The sequence below is a fragment of the Arabidopsis lyrata genome (assembly GCF_000004255.2).
Source record: "Arabidopsis lyrata subsp. lyrata unplaced genomic scaffold ARALYscaffold_6, whole genome shotgun sequence".
NCBI lineage: Eukaryota > Viridiplantae > Streptophyta > Magnoliopsida > Brassicales > Brassicaceae > Arabidopsis > Arabidopsis lyrata.
The window spans coordinates 1,449,643-1,471,597 of NW_003302550.1; the positions used below are offsets into that span (position 1 = coordinate 1,449,643).

General features: G+C 35.3%; 4 protein-coding genes, 2 long non-coding RNA genes and 1 pseudogene across 9 annotated transcripts; 3 read left to right on the top strand and 4 right to left on the bottom strand.

Annotated features, from left to right (window-relative positions):
• Positions 1-464: 464 nt before the first annotated feature.
• On the top strand, positions 465-2,700 carry LOC9307160 (salicylate/benzoate carboxyl methyltransferase). Of its 2 annotated transcripts, none has more exons than XM_021023727.1 (5): positions 465-601; positions 815-950; positions 1,248-1,643; positions 1,733-1,990; positions 2,210-2,700. In XM_021023727.1, the coding sequence occupies exons 1-5, from the start codon at positions 513-515 to the stop codon at positions 2,579-2,581; spliced, it is 1,251 nt and encodes a 416-aa protein (XP_020879386.1). In that variant the 5' UTR covers positions 465-512; the 3' UTR covers positions 2,582-2,700. The 2 variants fall into 2 exon arrangements, with proteins under 2 accessions (XP_020879386.1, XP_020879388.1); XM_021023729.1 differs by having other exon boundaries at positions 516-703.
• Positions 2,701-4,524: 1,824 nt separating this feature from the next.
• LOC9307161 (zinc finger protein ZAT5) lies at positions 4,525-6,494 on the top strand. Its single transcript, XM_002871045.2, has one exon. It carries the CDS (start codon positions 5,148-5,150, stop codon positions 6,234-6,236), a length of 1,089 nt encoding a protein of 362 aa, XP_002871091.1. The 5' UTR covers positions 4,525-5,147; the 3' UTR covers positions 6,237-6,494.
• A 1,075-nt stretch (positions 6,495-7,569) lies between these two features.
• Positions 7,570-8,299, bottom strand: LOC110227893. Its single transcript, XR_002331561.1, has 2 exons — positions 7,866-8,299; positions 7,570-7,769 (listed from the first exon to the last, which is right to left on the bottom strand). It is a non-coding gene; the product is annotated as an uncharacterized LOC110227893 (long non-coding RNA).
• A 3,450-nt stretch (positions 8,300-11,749) lies between these two features.
• LOC9307162 (NAC domain-containing protein 78) lies at positions 11,750-14,626 on the top strand. 2 transcript variants are annotated; one of them, XM_021021338.1, is made up of 6 exons: positions 11,750-12,163; positions 12,278-12,555; positions 12,673-12,867; positions 13,205-13,768; positions 13,845-13,962; positions 14,046-14,626. In XM_021021338.1, exons 1-6 carry the CDS (start codon positions 11,998-12,000, stop codon positions 14,432-14,434), a joined length of 1,710 nt encoding a protein of 569 aa, XP_020876997.1. In that variant the 5' UTR covers positions 11,750-11,997; the 3' UTR covers positions 14,435-14,626. The 2 variants fall into 2 exon arrangements, with proteins under 2 accessions (XP_020876997.1, XP_002871092.1); XM_002871046.2 differs by having other exon boundaries at positions 12,676-12,867.
• A 76-nt stretch (positions 14,627-14,702) lies between these two features.
• LOC9307163 (acyl-CoA-binding domain-containing protein 4) lies at positions 14,703-17,928 on the bottom strand. Of its 2 annotated transcripts, none has more exons than XM_021021339.1 (14): positions 17,814-17,928; positions 17,373-17,510; positions 17,212-17,289; positions 16,995-17,126; positions 16,856-16,922; positions 16,717-16,778; positions 16,493-16,632; positions 16,256-16,382; positions 16,064-16,178; positions 15,868-15,956; positions 15,694-15,777; positions 15,288-15,608; positions 15,148-15,207; positions 14,703-15,059 (listed from the first exon to the last, which is right to left on the bottom strand). In XM_021021339.1, the coding sequence occupies exons 2-14, from the start codon at positions 17,481-17,483 to the stop codon at positions 14,901-14,903; spliced, it is 1,545 nt and encodes a 514-aa protein (XP_020876998.1). In that variant the 5' UTR covers positions 17,484-17,510; positions 17,814-17,928; the 3' UTR covers positions 14,703-14,900. The 2 variants fall into 2 exon arrangements, with proteins under 2 accessions (XP_020876998.1, XP_020876999.1); XM_021021340.1 differs by having other exon boundaries at positions 17,373-17,503; positions 17,814-17,897.
• A 343-nt stretch (positions 17,929-18,271) lies between these two features.
• Positions 18,272-20,024, bottom strand: LOC9309216 (annotated as a pseudogene).
• Positions 20,025-20,319: 295 nt separating this feature from the next.
• Positions 20,320-21,945, bottom strand: LOC110227272. The gene is made up of 2 exons (XR_002331061.1): positions 21,620-21,945; positions 20,320-21,338 (listed from the first exon to the last, which is right to left on the bottom strand). It is a non-coding gene; the product is annotated as an uncharacterized LOC110227272 (long non-coding RNA).
• Positions 21,946-21,955: the final 10 nt, after the last annotated feature.

The following is a 21,955-nucleotide window of genomic DNA, read 5'->3' on the forward strand; positions in this document are numbered from 1 at the left end:
GCCGCGTACTCCTTTGATGTGCCGCGTAGTCCCTCTTCCCCTCTCTTTTTTTTTTCAGATTTCTAAAAAGAAAAGACGACATATTAAAGAAAAGTTCGAGTTCTACAAACACGTGTCTACAACCTTTTTTCTTCTAACTTTTCGTTAAATCTTATCGAGAATATCATGGTTATTTGAGAATATTATGGGGGTCGTACTTATTCGTCATGATCTTCACTATATAATTCTACTTTACGACCAATAATGTCACTTTACATAGTGTTTTGATTCTCTATCTATGAATCGAGATACGATATGAGCTTTCAAAACATCATAAAATTCTCATCTTAGAGAAAAAACAAACACTACAATACTAAGTTTTTTCTTGTATAGAAACACTCGTAATTCTAATTTCCCACTATTTCCTTTTTTTTTTGCTTATTTTCACCCTTTTATTTATTTGACAAAATTTTAAATTATATATATATATATATATATATATATATATCTCTAGAAAGATTGGAAGATTGGGCATGATTGAATGTGCAACTGTGTATTGCAACAACTCGGCGTGTTTCACGTTCAAGATATGTCCCACCTCTATAAATAAAACGACTGAGAGGTAGCCTCCCTAAACAACATACCCATATTATAATATTTCTCGTTTTTGAAAACTATTGCGAGAAATGGATTCAAGATTCACCCATTCCATACCTACCTTAAGGTTCTTCTCACCTATTCATCTTCACATCATAAAGTTGTATATGTGAATTTGACATAGATGTATTCATATATGTATGATTGTATACGTATTTGTTTTATATATGTGATGCAGATGTAGTAATGGTAAGAGTGAAAATGAAATGAAAAACGGCGATGAAGAAAGAATTAGTAAATACTCTTATGTGAGTCCTCTATGTATGAGTGGAGGAGATGGATACAACAGTTACTCCACCAATTCTCTTCTTCAGGTTTCTTAAGTTTTCTTCATAATTCTTTCTTTTTTATAGGACATATCCATGCAGAAATTTAGAATCACATTGGTTATTATGTCGTTTTTTTAAAAAAAAAAATGGGTTTGTTGAATTCATGATAAAATTGAAACCTAATTTTCTTTTGTAAGACAAAATTTTGGTTAGTTTGTTTTGGGGCAACTTTGGATAAAAAGAGTTAAAAACGAAAAATAATTAATTTAATTAAGGTTACATGAAAGTGATTATCTACTAACTAACAAGTTCTTATTTTTTTTTATGTTTGTGTGTATTCAGAGAAGAGTGTTATCAAAGGCTAAACCGGTATTGGTTAAGAACACAAAGGAACTGATGATAAACTTAAACTTTCCTACATACATTAAAGTAGCTGATTTGGGTTGTTCATCTGGACAAAACACATTCTTGGCGATGTCTGAAATTATCAATACAGTCAATGTGTTATGTCAACAGAGGAACCAAAACCCACCAGAAATAGATTGTTGTCTAAATGATCTCCCTAATAACGATTTTAACACAACGTTCAAATTCATACAATTCTTCAACGAGAAGAACATCACGAGCAAAGAATCATACTTTGTCTCTGGAGTCCCCGGTTCTTTCTACTCGAGGCTCTTCCCTCGGAGGAGTCTTCATTTCGTACATTCCTCTTATGGTCTCCATTGGCTCTCTAAGGTATGATATGTGTTGACACTTCATTTTTAACATTCTATGTATAGAAATTGATAAGAAAATTGCTAATGCTAGAACTATTTGATTGTAAGGTTCCTGAAGGGCTTAAGAAGAGTAAGATGAGTGTGTACATCACAAATTCAAGTCCTCTAAGTACATATAAGGCTTACTTAAATCAATTCCAAACAGATTTCGCGACATTTCTTAAACTGCGTTCTGAAGAGATGGTTTCTAATGGACGCATGGTTCTCACTTTCATTGGTCGAAACACTATTGATAATCCATTGCATAGAGATTGTTGTCACTTTTGGACATTATTATCCAGATCTCTCCGTGACCTAGTCGTCGAGGTATTTAGATAAATCATTTTTTCTTGGACAAAATTAATATGTTCAAACATATATAGTTTCACATTTTTTATTTTTGTGAGGAATTATAAGCTTCAACTCAAAATCAATTGAAAATGTGTGGACTGCTCTATGTTCGTCAACATATTAGTGTTGGTTTCTTGATACTTTCGATTTGAAAACCAAACAATTTTGTCATCAAATTTTATTTTATTTTTATAGGGTCTTGTGAGTCCATCGAAGGTAGATTCGTTCTACATTCCATTTTATGACCCCAACGAAAAAGAAGTAAAGGAGGTGGTACAGAAAGAAGGTTCCTTTGAAATCAAAGACTTGGAGACACATGGATATGACCTTGGCCATTGTAACCAAGACGAGTCAAAGAGAAGTAAATCAGGGAAAAATGAAGCCAATTACATCAGAGCGGTGAGTGAACCACTGCTCGTAGCTCACTTTGGAGATGCCATCACCAACATATTGTTTAACAAGTTTGCATGTCATGTGTCTCAACATGCTAGTTGCAGGAACAAAACGACCGTCAGCATAGTCGTTTCATTGACTAAGAAAAAACTTTCCTCATGTCCTAAAGTTTAATACAATTGTGTGGTCGTATTAAAGGAACGTGCGACCATGAAATAGACACAAATATTAAGAAGAAGAAGCTCACACTCGATAATGGTCAGAGAGCCGACTTGTGCTCCTTAACTCTCCCACCACCTTCCTTCGCTCTATTAATCAACTACGTACAATCAATACAAAATCAAATTAAGTTACACAACTATCATGAAATTACTAATTATAGAAAAGAATATTCATTTCTTATGTTATATAAAATTCATTAGCTAGTTAATAATCAACTGGAGCTTGTAATGTAGTGTGTTATATTACTATTGTTGTTATATATGTACTCGAGTTTAATTGAACCTGTAAGTGTGTGTGTGTGAGAGTTATAGACGAAAAGAGAATAATTAAGATAACAACTTATGAAAGTAATTTATATAATTGTTAATTTGTAATAATTACATATGTTTACATTAATTCAGTCCATGTTATCTAGCTAGTCGGTACTCTTCCCTCATCATTGGGGTTAAGCAATAACTAGTCACGCTCTTTGCCCCTAGCTAATTATTTAGCTACTAACCAAGTCTCCCAACAGATGGAAGTAGACTTAATGTTATATATGTAGATTTGTTGGCGTCAATTGAACTACATATATATAACATTCAAAGAATCACATTTTCCATCTTAAAATTTTCAAATAATCCTCATATAGACTTTGAAAAAATTATGCCACTGATAGTAATTAGAGTCTTTGTAGAATTCTTACGTTGTTCAAAGTGAATGAAAATCGACGGAGCTAGATGACAATTGTCGAGGATCATATAAACATTGATTAATCGGATATGTATACTAAAAAAAAAAAAATAGATAATAACTCTTGAAGATACGATGAGCTGCACTTAATGATTGCTTGGTACTTACTACTTAGTAATATTCTTGACGTGGAATGGGTGCTCTTCACATCATGCATCCATTAACGGAATCTGTATAATGTATCCATTAACGGAATCTGTATAATGAATCCATTAACGGAATTTATGCCATCCATTAACGGAATGGGTGCTCTTCCATCTGCAAATACACGCCAACATGTGTTTATATATGGCACAAATTTGTATCTATCTCTCTATTTTAAATATTTTATTAATTTACTTCATATTCCATAACTAATGTGTTCATTTTCAATATTATGGTGGACGATTCTCTTAATTAGGAATATCTTTAATTACCTGTTAAATTAATATGAATAGACAAATATAAAGAGAATTTAGTTATATATAATTATATATATACTACTTTGCCACTACTTGTATTATTGTCTCAAAGTCTTGCTTGAAGTCTTATCGTAGCCTTAAGACAAATTAGTTGGACTTGAGATTTTTAGAGTCAATATTACACAATTCTAGATAATTAGAAGTGGTATGTTTTTTTCAATATACATATTTACGTAGAAATATGGTAAACAGATAAATAAAGTATATAAAAATGAAGATGGAGTGGAGTAATGGTAGAGGGAGAGAGAAGAAGAAGGGGAGACGTAGATTCCGTGAGAGACAGGCTTGCATTTTCACATCATTACTCCAAACCTTTCTATTAACCTCTCCTTCCGTTTTTTACCTTTCTTTTTCTTCATTCATAATTATTTGTTTTTTTTGTTTTGTTTTTAATAAGCATCACTCAACACTCCAAACTAATCAAAATAATCGATGATTAACGAAATTCGACTACAAAATGATATATATACATATATATAATTAACTAGAAAAACCAATACGTGATTAGATCTCATTTACGTTTGGTTTGGTTGTCGTAGGAGTTTATAGTAGATTCGAACATGTTAAGATTTTTAATTATTTTTAGAAAAAATTCTAAATTTTCTATAGAATAGTTTAATCAACTAAAATTACAAAACAAAAGATAAATAATAATTCGAACTAAAAATATAATGTTGAATCATATAATTAGAAATACGTATGTGATATTCTATCTTTTAATTTCTATTTTGAAGTGATCGATATATGCCTAGAATTTGTTAAAATTTACTCATCAATCTAAAAACTAATTTGAACAAGAAAAACTAAAGAAACTATTTTACATGTGATCACACCCCGAATAAATCGTTATGCAGAGTTAAAAAACGGGATTATTAGTGGAACAAGCAAATATTACTATAGAAATTGTCTAAAATTGTACATTTTTTGTTGCAAATTGTCACACACACTGTTTCTCTCTCTTTTATCTGATTGTAATGTGATTAGTTTGCCAAGTTGGGCAAATGGTAGAAGAGAGACAATAACAGAAGTACTAAAATTTAAGAGGCTACAAAAGGACAAGTCCAAACATATTCACATACTTAAAAAGCTTTCTCATATATTTTTGTTCTATATGTGTGGTGTCTCTCTTTGACTCCTCTCTTCCTAAATCACTCACTATTTATGTATCCATCTCTCCACACATCTCTCTCCATCCCACACACATCTTCCTCTTAACACATTACTATATATGCATCTCTCATCCTTAACTTCTTCATAATCAACAACACAAATCCTCTTCTCCGATCCTGATCCGTTCTTGATCTGTGATCTTGAATCTCTGGCTAATGGAAGCGTTCGAAGAGGCCACAAAGGAGCACTCTTTGATCCTTAAAGGGAAGCGGACGAAGCGACAACGTCCACAATCTCCTATTCCTTTCTCTATCTCCCCTCCTATAGTTTCTTCCCCGGAACGTAACATGGAAGAAGAATTCACTGATCTTGATTCCAAGGACAATGCTTTAGGAAACCACAAAAAGGATGGTGTGATCACGTCTTCATCTTCATCAGCCTCTTGGTCCTCTCACAACAACCCAATATTGAAGGCCGCAGAAGACGAGGAAGATCAAGACATAGCCAATTGTTTGATCCTCCTTGCCCAAGGACACTCTCTTCCCAACAACAACCACCACGTAACAAACAACAACAGCAACAACAACGCATACAGATTTACCAGCAGGAGGTTTCTAGAGACTTCTTCTTCAAACAGTGGTGGTAAAGCAGGTTACTACGTTTATCAGTGCAAGACATGTGACCGGACTTTTCCTTCTTTTCAAGCTTTAGGTGGCCATAGAGCTAGCCACAAGAAACCTAAAGCCGCCTCTTTTTACTCCAATCTTGACCTCAAGAAGAACATCTATGCAAACGACGCCGTTTCACTTGTACACACAACCACAACTGTTTACAATAACAACAAGAACAATAACAGTAGATCGCTTGTCGTGTACGGTAAGGCAAGTAACAATAAGGTTCATGAATGTGGAATCTGTGGAGCCGAGTTTACGTCCGGACAAGCCTTAGGTGGCCATATGAGACGGCACAGAGGCGCAGTGGTTGTCCCGGCGGCGGTTGCCCCCACCGTGACGGTGGCCACGGCTGCGGCCAACACGGAGCTATCACTGTCTTCAATGTCGTTCGATCAAATATCGGACGGTCAGGATCATCTGGTGATGCCAGCGAAAAAGAAAGCTAGGAAGACGGTCGTGTCACTGGATTTGGATCTGAATCTACCCGCACCGGAAGATGAGAATCGGGTCAACGGATTCAGCTTTGCTTCAAAGCAAAATCACGAACAAGAACATCAACAGAAGAAGCAAAGAGAAGAACCAAAGTCTCTTGTCTTGTCAGCTCCTACTTTAGTGGATTGCCACTACTGAATTTACTATTACATCATTATTTAACCCCCAAAAAAAAATCATTTTTTAATTTTTGGTTTGCTTTCAGATTGATCATTCATTGTTTATCTAGCAAACGTGTTTTTTTTTGTCTAACCAATTCTTTGCTTGTTCAAGACTTGCGAGATTCTTTTTTTTTTGGTGTCATTTATACAGAAATATTAAAATATAAGCACTTTGTTAGTTTCGATTTGTTGTTACAAAAGAAAATTGAATAAAAATTGACGTCACGTTCTTTTATACTTTTGATCAAGAATTTCTTTTTTCTTTCCTCCCCAAAGAAAAACTAAAGTTCATGAAAAGGGCGTGACGATTTTTTTCCCTTAAATTCAGATAAAAGAAAAAGTTCTCTTTTCTGCTGACAATAAGGTTTACATTGAGGGGAAAAAGTTTAAAGAGAGTAAGAGAACTGGGGAAAATCAAAATCCATATATGTATGTGTTAACAAAAAAAAATACTCCCACTAATTAGATATAGTAGAATATTACTATATCTAATTATCTATGTACTAGATTTTAACCCGCGGTACACCGCGGGTCGACTTTTTAACTAAAAATTTAAATTTTAAGTTGTAATTATTTTGTTAATATTATTTGTTTTGTTTAGTGTTTAAGATTATATATTGAATTTTGATTATTATTTCTAGGATTTTAACCCGTGGTATATCTTCCGGTATTATTATTGATCTAAACCCGTCCCACCATATAACCCCGTCCCGTGAAATTAAACATCATTTTTTTTAATAACACATTTGTTTAGAAAACATATAATTCGAGTCAATTTAAAAGTTTGCTTTTAAGTGGTTCCGTAGTATAAATATTTATAATTTTTATAGTGTTCAAATATTATTAATATTATAAACTTTTTATGGAATTAAATATTATAGATACTTTAAATATTATTAATTTATACTTCTTATAAGGTTAAAATATTTATAATATTTGAAACCTTATAAATAATAATAATCTAAAGCAACATATTATTCTTTAGACATAAATAATCTTTATATATTTGGTAATAATTTTTTGGGGGTTAATCTAATTTATGAATAAACATTATTTATTGCCAAAATGAGTTTGGTTTAAAATAAGTAATATAGCCAAATGAGTTTGTCAAATAACGAATAGTAACCATAATTTAACTAATCTACATTAAAATAAATATATTTAGAAAACGATTTACTCAAAAAATTGATAAATATAGATTAATCTATAAAGTTTATTTTATCACATGATTTTTTCATTTGATGGTAAACCACTAAATATTTTTTAGTAAACAAACCAAAGAAAATTTTCAAATCAATACTAAGAGCATCTCCAAATCAATATTAAGAAGCTACAACGGATTATGGTTAACCCTGCAAATATTTTCACACTCAAACATGAACCAATATACCAAAACAATAAAAATCAGAATCATTTCCTCATTTGTCCAAACACAAAAACATGTAGATTAAGGTAACGTAGAAGGACCAGTTTCCGAATACACTGGGAAGCTCCTCAATTCAACGTGAGGCTATCAAACATAAAGCCATAGAAAGATGAAAGTGAGTGATTTATCAAAAAAAAAAAGAGATGTAAGTGATTCAAATCAAAGAAGAATAGGAAGAACCTTAGTCCAAGACATGTAGAAAATGAAGCAAATGATTTGCAGAGCTGAGGGACGGCGAGAGTGGAACCATGCACATTGATTTGATGACTAAATAACCTCACTTATATATAGAGAATAAGTAGTCCATTGATTTAGGTCTTGTTATGATACAATATTAACAAAAAAAAAGATTTGATGAGTAATTGTTATCTTTAAGTTATATATTTACGTAATTATTTTCCTAAAAAGTCTACAACAGTTATTAGGTTCTGTAATTGTTTTAGGAAATTATTTATTTTGCAATACATTTGTCGTTAGAAAGTTTTTAAAATAAAAGGAAATTATTGTTTTTATTTATTATTGCAATTAATGATGGATCTTTAATTATGAGAAATCATACCAAATATATTTGAAGATTACAGTAAATCACGGAATAGTTATTATCGAGATTTTTAAAGTAATTAGTTGGAGAAGATTTGAAGAACGATCTTTAGAATAATATCTTTAATTAATTTTTTCAAATCTTAAGAATTAACTCCAATGACATTGTTTGTAAATACATTCCAACTCCAGGATTTATTTACTAAAAGTCATCCAAAAATGTATATATAGATTGTCGTTAGAAAGTTTTTAAAATAAAAGGAAATTATTGTTTTTATTTATTATTGCAATTAATGATGGATCTTTAATTATGAGAAATCATACCAAATATATTTGAAGATTACAGTAAATCACGGAATAGTTATTATCGAGATTTTTAAAGTAATTAGTTGGAGAAGATTTGAAGAACGATCTTTAGAATAATATCTTTAATTAATTTTTTCAAATCTTAAGAATTAACTCCAATGGCATTGTTTGTAAATACATTCCAACTCCAGGATTTATTTACTAAAAGTCATCCAAAAATGTATATATAGATGTGTTTGATTATATGTGTTTTTTTATTACCACTAATGATTTTTCCCTTTAATGTTGTCATATCTATTCACATTCTGTTTACTTGCAATGAATGTTTTTCCTTGATTCCAGGATCTCCACTAAAAGACAAATTTATTATATTTTAAAAGGGAAAATTCCCAAAAAAAACCTCAAGTATTTTTTATTTGGAAGTTTAATGCCCAATTCTTTTTGGTTGGAATAAAAATACATTATTTAAATATTGTTGGTCGAAAAATACACCATGTTAAAATTATTGGTAATTTCACACTTGCGACTTAACAGCCGTTAACGGACGTTACAGAATCATTGACGGTGTTAAAGTTTAATCTCATGAATTTAAATAGATATATTAAACATGTTTAGATTACTATACCTACATATCACCGTAGTCTAGTGGTGACGGTTTGGTTTTGTAACTCATATAATCTGGGTTCGAATCTCACCCATTGACATCTTTTCGTTTTTTTTTTCCCTTTTCTCTTTTGCTGTACCATGACTGCTATATCGCTCCTTCTCCTTCTGCTATTTACGCAAATCTCATCGCTGTCGCATGACTTACTTCCTCCCGCCTTATCTCCTTCTTCTTCTTCTTCTTCCTCCTCACTTCTTCAAGACGCTATATCGCTCATTTATGCTAAATCGTGATGTTATGTAATTCGTTTCACCAATTTGAAGATTCAATTGAAGAATTAGCTCCCTAATTCACCCATTAATTACAGTATTCTCTGGATTAACAAGTTCAAATTGGATTTAATTCCCATAGATTTCACCACTGGTTCATGTTTCCTTTAAAACCATTTTTAAAAAACAAAGGTTTGTTGGAGAAGAAGATAAGATGATGATGAAATCATGTCCTTCAACAACAAAAAGAAAAAGTTCAGTCATAAACGAATCTCAAGCCCTACGGCAACGGTACAGGTTCGAATCTCAAGCTTACATCGGCGACGATGTTCGCCGTAAGGGTTTTGTGAAGGAGGTGAGAAAGAGAATATAAAAAAAAAAATCGGAGGATCGAACCTGGGTTCTGTGGGTTGCAAAACCAACCTTTCACCACCAGACTACGGTAATATTCTAATAATACTTACCAAACATATTATACATATCTATTAAAATACGAGAGGTTAAAATTTAACACCGTTAAATGATACCGTAGCATCCGGTAACGGCTGTTAAGTCGTAGGTTTGAAATTACCAATAATTTTAACATGATGTATTTTTCGACCAACAATATTTAAATAATGTATTTTTGTTCCAACCAAAAAGAATTGGGCATTAAACTTTCAAATAAAAAATACTTGAGGTTTTTTTTGGGAATTTTCCCTATTTTAAAACCTTTAATATATAATTTTCCTTGTAAGAATAGACTCGCGGCCACAAGACAAAACTATATCAGTTGATTTTTTTTCAATTTATGTGGAACCAACACTTTCAATTCTTGAGAATATATGTAAAAGAATATACAGACACTTCAAATCTGAATCTAGCTTATTTTCCACTTCAACGTCAAGACCGTATTTGCTTTTCTAGATCAAAAGTGATTGTTGTTGGTATTCAGAGTGAAGACTGTATGCTGTTTTGCGCTTTTACTAGTCTAAATGGTTCGGGTTGAAGAAGAGAAGAAAAGAAAAGAAAAGAACCAATTACAAGTTAATACCAATGCAGAGGAAAAAAAATATATATATACCAATGCCATCGTGCAAAAAAAAAAGAAGAGAAGAAGAAACTAAATACAAATGTGGGCTTAAAAACTAGTGTGTTGCAAAATGAAATGATGTTGGGCTTAAATATTATTATATTAATAGCAACAGCCCAATTCTTAGACCCCGTTAATTCGATTTTGTTTTTTTTTTTTTCTTTTCTTTCATAGTTGATATATGAATGATATATGTTTTCTTTCATAGTTGATTGTTTCTTTTTTTGAAGTTGAAAAAATAATATTGAAATGTGTGTGTGTGTGTGTGAAAATGAAAATGAAGAATCATAGAAACTTTTTTTTTTTTTTTCCCTTTGCTCTGTTTTTTAGTCGAGTCCATAGAGATTGCAAGTTGAATACTCATGTAACTGTTATATTTTTTGTGAAGGAAAACCAGTCGCAGAGCAAGAACCTCATTGATCTGAACGAGCTCCCGAGAGAGAGTGAGATCGATCATGACAAGTTGACAACAACAAGAACGTTGATGATGATGATGAGGTACTGAAGAGAGAATCTGAAGCACCATTATTGCCTAATTATGGCCTCAACGAAGATGCTTCATTGCCTCTCATACAATACAAACGCAAGCGCCGAATCGGCTCTATTGGAAATTCCAACAGCTCAGGTACTCAAACCACTCAAGACCATTGTTCATCTACAGGAAGAATCATTAACAGTACTGCTTCCGCTGAGCAGCTCGATATCTCAGATCGAATTACTTAACTCTTCTTTTAACTTATGTTTCCGTGGAATCTCACAGACTTTACTTGAGCTATGTGGTTGGATTGGGAACGATGTCAAACTCTCTCTATTGCATAATTAGGATTAAATGAAAGGTCTGAGACATTTTTCTTTTGGCCTATCTTGTACTGTTTTGCATTTTATCATCTAAAACAAAACAAACAAAAAGTTATCAAGATAGAATATGATATCTACATATATATATATTCATATGTATATATAATTTTAATAAATAGGATTTCTAATAATCTTTTATGATCAGTTCAAGGCTTTTTGTACTTGTTATTTTGTAGTGAGTAAGAGATATTATTATGACAACGAAATAAAAAGATTGAAAAAACAGATTTGATTGTATTCCCAACGACCTCAACATGTTGGTTAGAATCTTCTAGAATCACAAAATATTAGCTAAAGGTGTTGACGTGTCACCTAACTAGATACCGTCGCTAATCAAATATCACCGCACCGTCACCGAACACTTATATCTAAATCTCACCTTCGTGGAAGATTTTAAAACCTTCGCTGCGTAATTTCTTCTTTTTTTTTTTTTTTTTTTTTCTTTATTCTTTTTCTTTCCACGGTTGCTTAATTCCAATGCCATCGTGATCGATTCATCTCTCTCTCTCTCTCTTTCTTCCAATTTTCCCTTAAAACCCTAATTTTTCAGATATCTAATTATCTGTTTATTTATCTCGAATCTCGAAATCGGAGCAACTCTCTTTCTACTCGATTTGTTCCCATAAAAACCCTTACTTTCTTCAAGTTCTGGTTCACCGATTGATGGGTCGTGGCTCAGTGACGTCGCTTGCTCCTGGGTTCCGTTTTCACCCAACGGACGAGGAACTTGTTCGCTACTACCTTAAGCGCAAGGTCTGCAACAAACCCTTTAAGTTCGATGCTATTTCCGTCACCGACATATACAAATCCGAGCCTTGGGATCTACCAGGTTACTTTTTTCTCTCAATCTCTCTTTTTGTTTTCTAGTTAGATTGAATTATGGAGCTTGATTATGAATGATCTGGAATTCTGATTGATTCGATTGGTTTTTTTGTGTATATAGATAAGTCTAAGCTGAAAAGTAGAGACTTGGAATGGTACTTCTTTAGTATGCTGGATAAGAAATACAGTAATGGTTCAAAGACGAATCGTGCGACGGAGAAAGGGTATTGGAAGACGACTGGCAAGGATCGGGAGATTCGTAATGGTTCAAGAGTCGTTGGGATGAAGAAGACACTTGTTTATCACAAGGGTCGAGCTCCTCGTGGTGAAAGGACCAATTGGGTTATGCACGAGTATAGGCTTTCTGATGAGGACTTGAAGAAAGCTGGTGTGCCGCAAGTAAGATTTAAGCAATTGGGTTTGTTTTGTTTTCCATTTTTGGTCTGAAAGTTGTTTTCTTCTATGTCTATGGATTGAGTTATTGACTTTGTTGAGTCGTTTTGGTGGTTGGTGGAGAAGGAAGCATATGTGTTATGTAGGATATTCCAGAAAAGTGGTACGGGTCCTAAGAATGGGGAGCAGTACGGTGCTCCGTTTCTTGAGGAGGAGTGGGAAGAAGATGCAATGACTTATGTACCAGATCAAGATTCTTTCAGTGAAGGATTGGCTGTTGATGATGATGTTTATGTTGATATTGATGACATTGACGAGGTTTGTATTAGAAGTAGATCCTACCTTTTTCTTCATCAATTCCAGAAATTATTTCCCTTTCTGATTAGTGTGTAATGTAGAAGTGATTAGTGATATGGTTAGAAAGATGGCGGGGAAGAAATGGAGTGTTTTCCTATTAGCAAGCCTTGGGTGCCTTTTGCTTATGTGCTGGAATAGTATACCTGTTTTGATTAAAGACGAGGGATGGATGTTAGTTAGCTTAGGTGTTGGCATTGGCATATTTATGATGATATAGATCTTTACATCTTCTTATTGTTTTGGATTCATTCATGACATGTCTTTTATGTTAGCGTCTGAATATGATTTCCTCTTGCAGAAGCCCGAGAATCTGGTGGTCTATGATGCCGTTCCAATTCTACCTAACTACTGTCATGGAGAATCCAGCAACAATGTTGAATCAGGCAATTACTCAGACTCTGGAAATTACATTCAACCAGGAAACTACGTTGTCGACTCTGGTGGCTACTTTGAACAACCAATTGAAACTTTTGAGGAAGATCAGAAGCCTATCATACGGGATGGTAGCATTCAGCCTTGTTCTCTGTTTCCAGAGGAACAAATTGGCTGTGGTGTGCAAGACGAGAATGCAGTGAATCTGGAATCTTCCAACAATAATGTGTTTGTGGCTGATACATGCTACAGTGACATTCCTATTGATACTAACTATTTGCCCGATGAGCCATTTATGGATCCTAACAACAATCTTCCACTCAACGATGGTCTGTACCTGGAAACGAATGATCTCAGCTGTGCTCAGCAAGATGATTTTAACTTCGAAGATTATCTCAACTTCTTTGATGATGAGAGTTTCACTCTTGATGATTCTCAATTAATGGGACCTGAAGCTGCTCTTCCCAACCTAGAAGGCCTTGATCAGAAAGTAAGACTCGTTCTTCCAACGTGCTTAGTTTTTACATATGTTAAAACTCTTTTTTAACTCACCTTTACACCAACAGCCTACCCCTGAAGAACTGGAGAAGGAGGTCGCAGGAGGCAAAGAGGCGGTGGAGGAAAAGGAAAGTGGCGAAGGATCTTCATCAAAACAAGATGCAGATGTCAAGGACTTTGATTCAGGTAACACTCAGATGTTCACAGATTCCTTTTTAAACAAGCCATTTGATGACCGATTCTGACTCTTTTGAAACTAAATCATGTAGCTTCGAAGTACCCTTTTCTCAAGAAGACAAGCCACATGCTTGGAGCCATTCCTACTCCATCTTCATTTGCTTCACAGTTCCAAACAAAGGACGCTGCAATGCGGCTACACGCAGCACAATCTTCTGGTTCAGTTCACGTGACTGCAGGTATGATCAGAATATCAAACATGACTCTAGCAGCGGACAGCGGTATGGGCTGGTCATATGACAAGAACGGTAACCTCAACGTAGTCCTTTCATTCGGGGTAGTCCAACGGGATGATGCGCTGAGTGCCTCGGGAAGCAAGACAGAGACTACGGCGACAAGAGCTATGTTAGTCTTCATGTGTTTATGGGTTCTTCTACTCTCTGTTAGCTTCAAAATAGTAACCATGGTGTTTGCTCGGTAATAGGACCAAAAGTCAAATCGTCTCAAAAAGACTTTTTGGTGTTTGTACCTCTCCAACTATATAGCCTTTACTTTGGCAGTGCTTTGCTGCTCCATATTTAAATTTTTATTTCTAAGGGTTTTGTGTAGTTTGAAATTCTCTTCTAGAAATAAGAACATAACAACTTTTTTATGACAATTGTTATTTGATCCATGGTCGTTAATTGTTATTGTTTGAAACTTTGGTTAAACATATTAGTAAAGTGAAATGATATTTACGTGCAAAAATATAACGTTGTAAAATCTCCAGTAAATAAGGAGGGAAAAAAACTCAAAAAGCATTCATAAACAAGCAAATTGATTTTGAATCTTTCATAATAAACAAGAAAGAACATCCTTATCCCACTCTCATTCTCAAAAATAGAATTATAAACCAATGTTTGTATCTTCAAAGCTTTAAGTGTTTGTGTAGCCAAATTGTTTAGGATTTACCTTCCAAACAAACCCCACACACCCCCAGAGCCTTGCCTTTGCACAGTCCCGTCTTCTCCTTCATCAGATACTGACCTCTGCCTTCTAAGCATCTCAACTTCAGCTTCGATAGATTGCCCTGACTCCAATGCTTTCTGCAATTCTGCTATTTGTGCCTGAGACATGCCATTAGATAAACCGTGCTTGAGTTGGTGATTTTAGAATAAGAGAAGGCTATTGGAAGGTAGGAGGATGCTTATAAACCTCGAGTTTAAAGCATCTTGATCGTTCTGAAATAAGTTGACCTTCTACAGATTGTAGTTCCTGGGATAATGTTTAAAGATTGTGAATCGTGTTCATAGAACGCAAATAGGGATAACCTTACACAGATAGAGATTACGTACTTGAGATAGCTCAGTGTGGCTGCTATTGACTTCATCTATCTTTTCCCTGAGCTTCGCATTTTCTACTTGGGTTTCCGCAACAGAGGATTCCAACGATCTTTTTTCTTCTTTAATGGTATCGATTCTATTCCTAATATCTCTCTCAGGAAGACTGCTTCCTATTCCATTGAGAGTTGGATTTGCAGGTGGTGGATAATCTGACTTATCTGACTTGGCTATGGCATAAGCAGCAGTGACAGAGGCTGCAGCTGCAGCGGCTGCTGGTGACTTAAAGATTTTGGGATGTGAGGATTCTCCTGGTTTTAGAATCATGACATATATCTGTAAGAAAAGAAGACAACAGCCCGAATAAGCATATCAATAAGATTTGACTTGTGCAAGTTGAAATCTATTGCTATGGGCTTACATCATTGTTATACTTCCCATTATAGCCGCCAAAAGCTACTAAGATGTTCTCTCCAAATACTGATGCTGAACATACACTGAGACCCTGCAGTTGAACCATAAAACACATAAGAAAACTCGGATAGGAAAGATAAAGAAACATCTAAGATTGGGTTCTAGTTTTGGAAGTATCAACCTCACTAGCAAGTGGATGTCTTGCTTCTACATGGGTTGATGTGGACCAAACCAGCTTTGACATATTTAGAACAAGGGTCTCTAAACAACCTGCACGGAAAGAAAAGAGTTACCGAGTAGAGATGAATGCAAAGAATTAACTGGAATAGTGTGTTGAGCGAGTAAGACGTAATTCTTGAATCAGAGAGTGCATTTACCAGTACTGTTATCACCACCCCCAACTATATACCAGTTTTCGTCAATGGTGATTCCAGCGTGTCCTGCCCGAGGAGTTACAACATCTCCCTGAACATGAGGCTGTGACCACTCCATCTGCCATGAGTAAAAACAAATTCATCAGAATATGATGAAAATGGCAAAAAAAATACCAAGAAAATGTGCTTACTTACTGTTTGCAAGTCAAGGATATGAAGATCACTGTAGAAGATCGAATGAGAACAACCACCAAAAATCAAGAGGTAACGATCGGAATGTGTGGCAGCTGTGTGGTCAAATCTGGGAACTGGGCGTGTCTGCCTATCAAAAAAAAAAAAACAATACAGTGCATTTGATTGTAAGACCGGGTAGACAAAACTGCAGTAAACATAAGCATGGATGTAGCTGTCTGCACTTTTACATAAACTTACTTTGTCTCTACAATATCCCAAGTCATTGTCTCAAGATCAAGAACATGCAGATCATTCAGCAGTCTCCTGTTCTTATCTTCCCCACCAAAAACAAGAACTCGGGATCCAACCAGTGTAATGGAATGTCCACCACGTGAAGCCTAGAAAACATGGAAGGTATATAACTAACTATCCAAAACAGCTACAAATGGAGCGAGAAATAATTTAGATAACAGTTTTCTTACCGGAACATTCCCAGACACATCAAAGACTCCACATAAATGTGTTTCCAAATCAATGAACCGCACTGTAAGAAAAGAATTAAACACACATATAAGAATTTCAAAGAGCATCCAATAAAAAGGAAAGCTGAATATGGCTAACCTGAAATGTTATCTGATGACTTCTTGGAGTGTCCCCCGATCAAAAGAAGCATGTTTCCCCACTTAATCTGTCAAAATGCTTCACATTTAACATTCTTTAAGTATTGATTACAAAATTCTTTTTCATGTAAAGGACTTACCATGCGGTGGTCTGAAATAGCAGGAAAAGCTTCCCTTAAGCTGCTACCATCATCCTCTTGAATGTTCTCAGCACTTGATGATTCAGTTATCAGTTTCAAACTAGACCAAGTCAAACTTGTAAGATCAAACACCTGATGAGTTGAGTTTTTCAAATCACCACAGATTCATGAAAACAAAAGGAAGATACAGACACAAAGAAGGAAACACACAATTTACCTGGACATCAGATAAATATCGGCCATTACGGCTTCCACCAACAATGTAGAGCTTTTCATCAACAACCACTGCCGCATGCTGCATTTTCCAGAGAACACACGAAAAGGTTTAGGAGCAATTTAATCAAATGCTTAACCACAGACAAAGATATAATCAGTGACCTTGTAGCGAGCTGATGCTCGAGAGCCAGAAACAGGGAGTGGTGTCCATTCATCGTGAGCGAGATTTGAATGCCAATCACCAACATCTATTTCTTTCCTGATCTCTTCCATTACCAGAGACTACGTCACAGCTTCACTCTGCCATTTTTGAGAGCAAAAGAGTTTCGATCTCATATGATTTAACAATTAGATACAAGAAACTGTATAATCAAGTAGATGATACGACTTCTAAAATCCAGAATTGAGCTTATCACGATCCTTCATTTTCATATGGAAAAAGAAGGAGAACACAACGAGATCCTAGTCCTTCTCGGGGACGATCACGAAAGCAAAGTTGGGGACATTGTAATCATAAAGAGATCGGGACACTAAATTCGAAATTGTTTTCACGAAAGCTAATTAAGTGATAACGGAGAAATAAAGGGAATGAGAAACACGAACATAAAGTTAGAAACTGAAATGACGGCGACGACTAGAGCCGCCGGAGAACGTGAAAGGTGTCGGTGTCGGAGTCGGAGAGGGAGAAGGATTGTAAGAAGTGAGATCGAATCTCCAAGTGTATTAAAATGTTACAGGTCCTTCCCCTGCAAATAGAGATAGTTTCGGGTCAACTATGTAAATAGCAGAATATACAAGTCTTAGTGTAAAAATAGTAAAAGATTCGAGCACTTCTGGTCAAATAAAAGTTTCAGGTGTGTAAATATCTAAATATCTAAATATCTAAAGTTGTGGATAGATACTCCGATAAATATCTAGGCTTCTCTTCATCATTGTATTACCTTTTACTGGGCTTAAAATTAATGAAACTTTGGCAGACCAAAAATATATATATATATATATATATCAAAAGTCTGGGTATTTCAGAAATTTTGAAATATCTGGTGCTTCTGTAATACTAGTACTAGGTGCCTACCCATAAGCAATAGTTGCCATTGAAGAGAAAAGTACGTGTCTGGTGTGTAAATAGCAGAAGATACTGCTAAATATAGCAACATATTGTATATGCAGTACCAAATACATTTTGTCTAAGGCAGAGACAAAAGTTGATTTTTGAAGAGCCCTGCCCAAAGCCATCACGGTTCTCTTGTTGCCACCCTCTACCCTGGTTAACCTGCTGGGTCGTTTGAGGCAGTGCCATTCCAGGATTCCATGACGGAGGAGGATACGATCCTTGGAAACTCAGATTCATCATTGGTACCCGAGCAATGAACCTTGTTGTGATCCGCCACTCTCTGTTCTTGTCATCTCGTACTGAGCACCGTTAAAGAATTGTTGAGATTTTTCAACCATATGTTGTTGGACACGAAGGAAAACCAAACTGCTGTGGCCTGTGGTAACCCCATTGGAACGGAGGGTAATTCTGGACTTGACCAAATGCAGATTGTGATTTTGCAAATGACGCCGACCTGTTTAGTAATGGTTGTTCACGGGATTGTAGCTGCTGGGATCTTAAAGGACCTCGCAACGTGGATTCTGAAGCTGAAGATGGCTGCATTGTGCTCTGAACATCTGACTGGTTACCATCTTCTTTCTCTGCATCGGCTTGTAATAGGCTTCCGTGGAGCTCATGGACATGGGCTTCAAAGTCAAGTTTCTTCAGGAATGACCTAAGACAATGAGGAGCTGCACAGATGAAGATTCCTTCCATCATCTTGATTGTCTGAATTTTCTGAATCCGTTCATCACATCTGTCCAATAACACACACACACACACACACAAGAGATCATAAGATTTCAGTTATATAATCCCGCTATAATCGCTTCGCCTACTAAATCTCTAAAAAGTCTCTGTAGATTACCAAACACTCTAAAGTATCTCTACCAAAGCTTCAAATGAAATGCTTTCCCTGTCTCTAAACTTGCCAATTCGAGAACACAAGTATGGCTCTTCCAAGATTTTTTGATTAAAGCACAGATTCTACACTACTATTAGTATGTTCAGACATTCATATGATCAAGCAATTTGAGAAAATTTGGTTCATAGGATCTAAACTGCATTGTGAAAAAGAGACAAGTAACCAGAATTCGAAGCAGATGCTTACAGATAGCAGATGGAATCACTAGGAGCACATTCAAAGACAAAAGGCATGATCACAAGGTATCTGCAAAACCAAACAACTCAAAAGTTTCAATCACATAGAAGAACCCCCAAAAAAACCCTAGATTGTGAAACTATACCAGACGACCATAGATTGCAATCGGAAAATCGCAACGGACGCAGAAATGAACTCTCTCGCCTAGCTGACGGCGAGAACGACGACCAACAGGCTTGATTACGGTGGTTGGAGTCACGGAACCGATTCCTTTCGCAACAGGAAGATCAGCGAGTACGAGATGGTCAGGACAGGCTCCATTTCCAGTCTCCGCCGGAGAATCTCTCCGAAGCCGAATTTGAAGCATTGTCGCTGCAAGTCCACAGAACAAAAAACAAAATTACATGAACGGAACCGTAAAAATACGAATCAAAAGAAAGATGAGGAATAAAAAAAATGCTCTACTTACCAAGTTAAATCGGAGATTGATGTTTCAGATCTCTCTACTTCAGTTCTTCCCAAGAATCACACCGGAGCCGAATACGGCGAAGGAAAAAAAAATTTTGGGCAACGGAGACGATACACACTCTGATTATTATTATTTTTTAGCTCACACACACTCTGATTAATTTCTATTTTATTTAAATAAAAATAGAGAGAACCGAGGAAGCAGACCATTAACTTCAAGTCTTCTTTTTTTTGTTCAACGCTTCAAAGTCTTCATTCTTCAACATTCCAAATTATATACCAACTGGATCTTATTATAAACTTTTTGTATATGAATGCATTTGTGTTGATAGCTTGGTAATGTTTCTATTGAACGTTGTAGTTGCTTAATAATAAGAGAAACTCAAAAATATATGTGCAAGTTTTTGCCTGCATTTAGGCTCATAGCTTTGAACAATCTATTCAAATAAAACTCAATAATTTGATTAGTCATACAAAGAAAGAAAAAGCTTGGAAATCCACTAATAAGAACACATGAGGAATATAATGTAGATCTTGCAGAATTCTAAAAACATAATCAACAATTGATTAGTAGCAACTTAAGAGGTCATTCTCACTAGCTCTGTATTTTTTCTTCAAGTCTCTTCCTTCACCTTCTTTGAAACCGGATTCCATAAATCAGTCTCCTCCTTCAGTTTATCAGCAATCAAATTCCATAGTGCCGTGCTCAAAGCAGAGGAAGCTCTCAACAAATTCAATGACAGTTTCAGTCAAGTTCCTATCAATTAAAGAGGATCAAAAAGGGTATGTAGAAGCATACCTCTGCATTGCTAATGCTAACTACTTGCACCTCTAGATCGTCTGCGTGACTCTGTAACTTCTTTAGTAAGCAAACTGAGGAGCAGGAGTTCATAGATGTAATGGTCAGATCATCTAAGACAGTAAACTTTGTCTCTTTCTTCAAGAACCCATGAGTAGACTTATCACTGCCACGGGATTTGGGATCCATCAAATCCACCCGAACGATTCTGTCCTTGCGCTAACAAGGAGTTCGATTACCGTTTGTAGTCACACCATCCATAGCTCACTTGCCTGCAATCGGTGTAGCGGTAGTATACTGGAGGTTGTTGAGTGATGATACGGGGCACCTGCATCTGGAATCTATAAAAAGACGGTAATGCGCATGTTGAAGTTGACAGTTCAGTCCCCTTATTAGCGTTTAAGTCACTGAAGCTTCTACACAAGTTTCCAATGCAACCTAAAGAGATACCGCTGCCAGAGATTTCCCATACAGATTTAAGCGGGACAGCAAGAAAAGATAAAAGAAGCTCAACAAATTCCTCTCCGCATTCAACGAATAAAATATTTATGTCTTGCTTCCTAACGATTGCTTTCAAAGTTACTACTACCTTCTCCGGTTCTGCTTCATCTTCTTTTTTCTCCAAACATGAACTTAGCGATTTGTACATTCCAGCAGAGTCAGTACCTAGTCCAAGATTCAGATATCGTAAGAGAGAAAACTAATTAGCAATAGTCGTTTTTTCTTTTTCTTAAGACTCTGTTTTAAATCAAGTAGTACTTTGCCAGAGAGATTCTAACACTTGCCAAGACTTTTGGGAATTACAATTACAATAAAATCAAAATCAATCTTTCTCGACTATCTCTATGAATTTGACTAGTAAAATGTAGTGAATTTCTACAAGAATCTGTTGGAGATTTTGGAAGACAAATCATGGTTTGAAATTATAATACTGGGATGGATTGAACCTGATTCGTCCTCTTCTACCAGAAATAGTTTCTTGCTCACAGTTTCTTGAACATGATTCTGTTACCAACCGGCGAGAAGATGCAAACAATTTCGGTTCGGTTTACATGGTTTGAAATTTCAATTGATTTCGGTTCGGTTTACATGGATTTGAAATTACAATTGATTTTCGGTTCGGTTTATATTGGTTTTGAGATTTCGGAAAGAAGTGCGTCGATTGAAAAAGGCATGATTTGGAAAGGTATTCACTATTCACCTTACTTAATTATAAATACATCTTTCGATGTTCTATCCTCTATGATTCACCAAAACTTTCTAACTTAAAAAAAAAATTAATG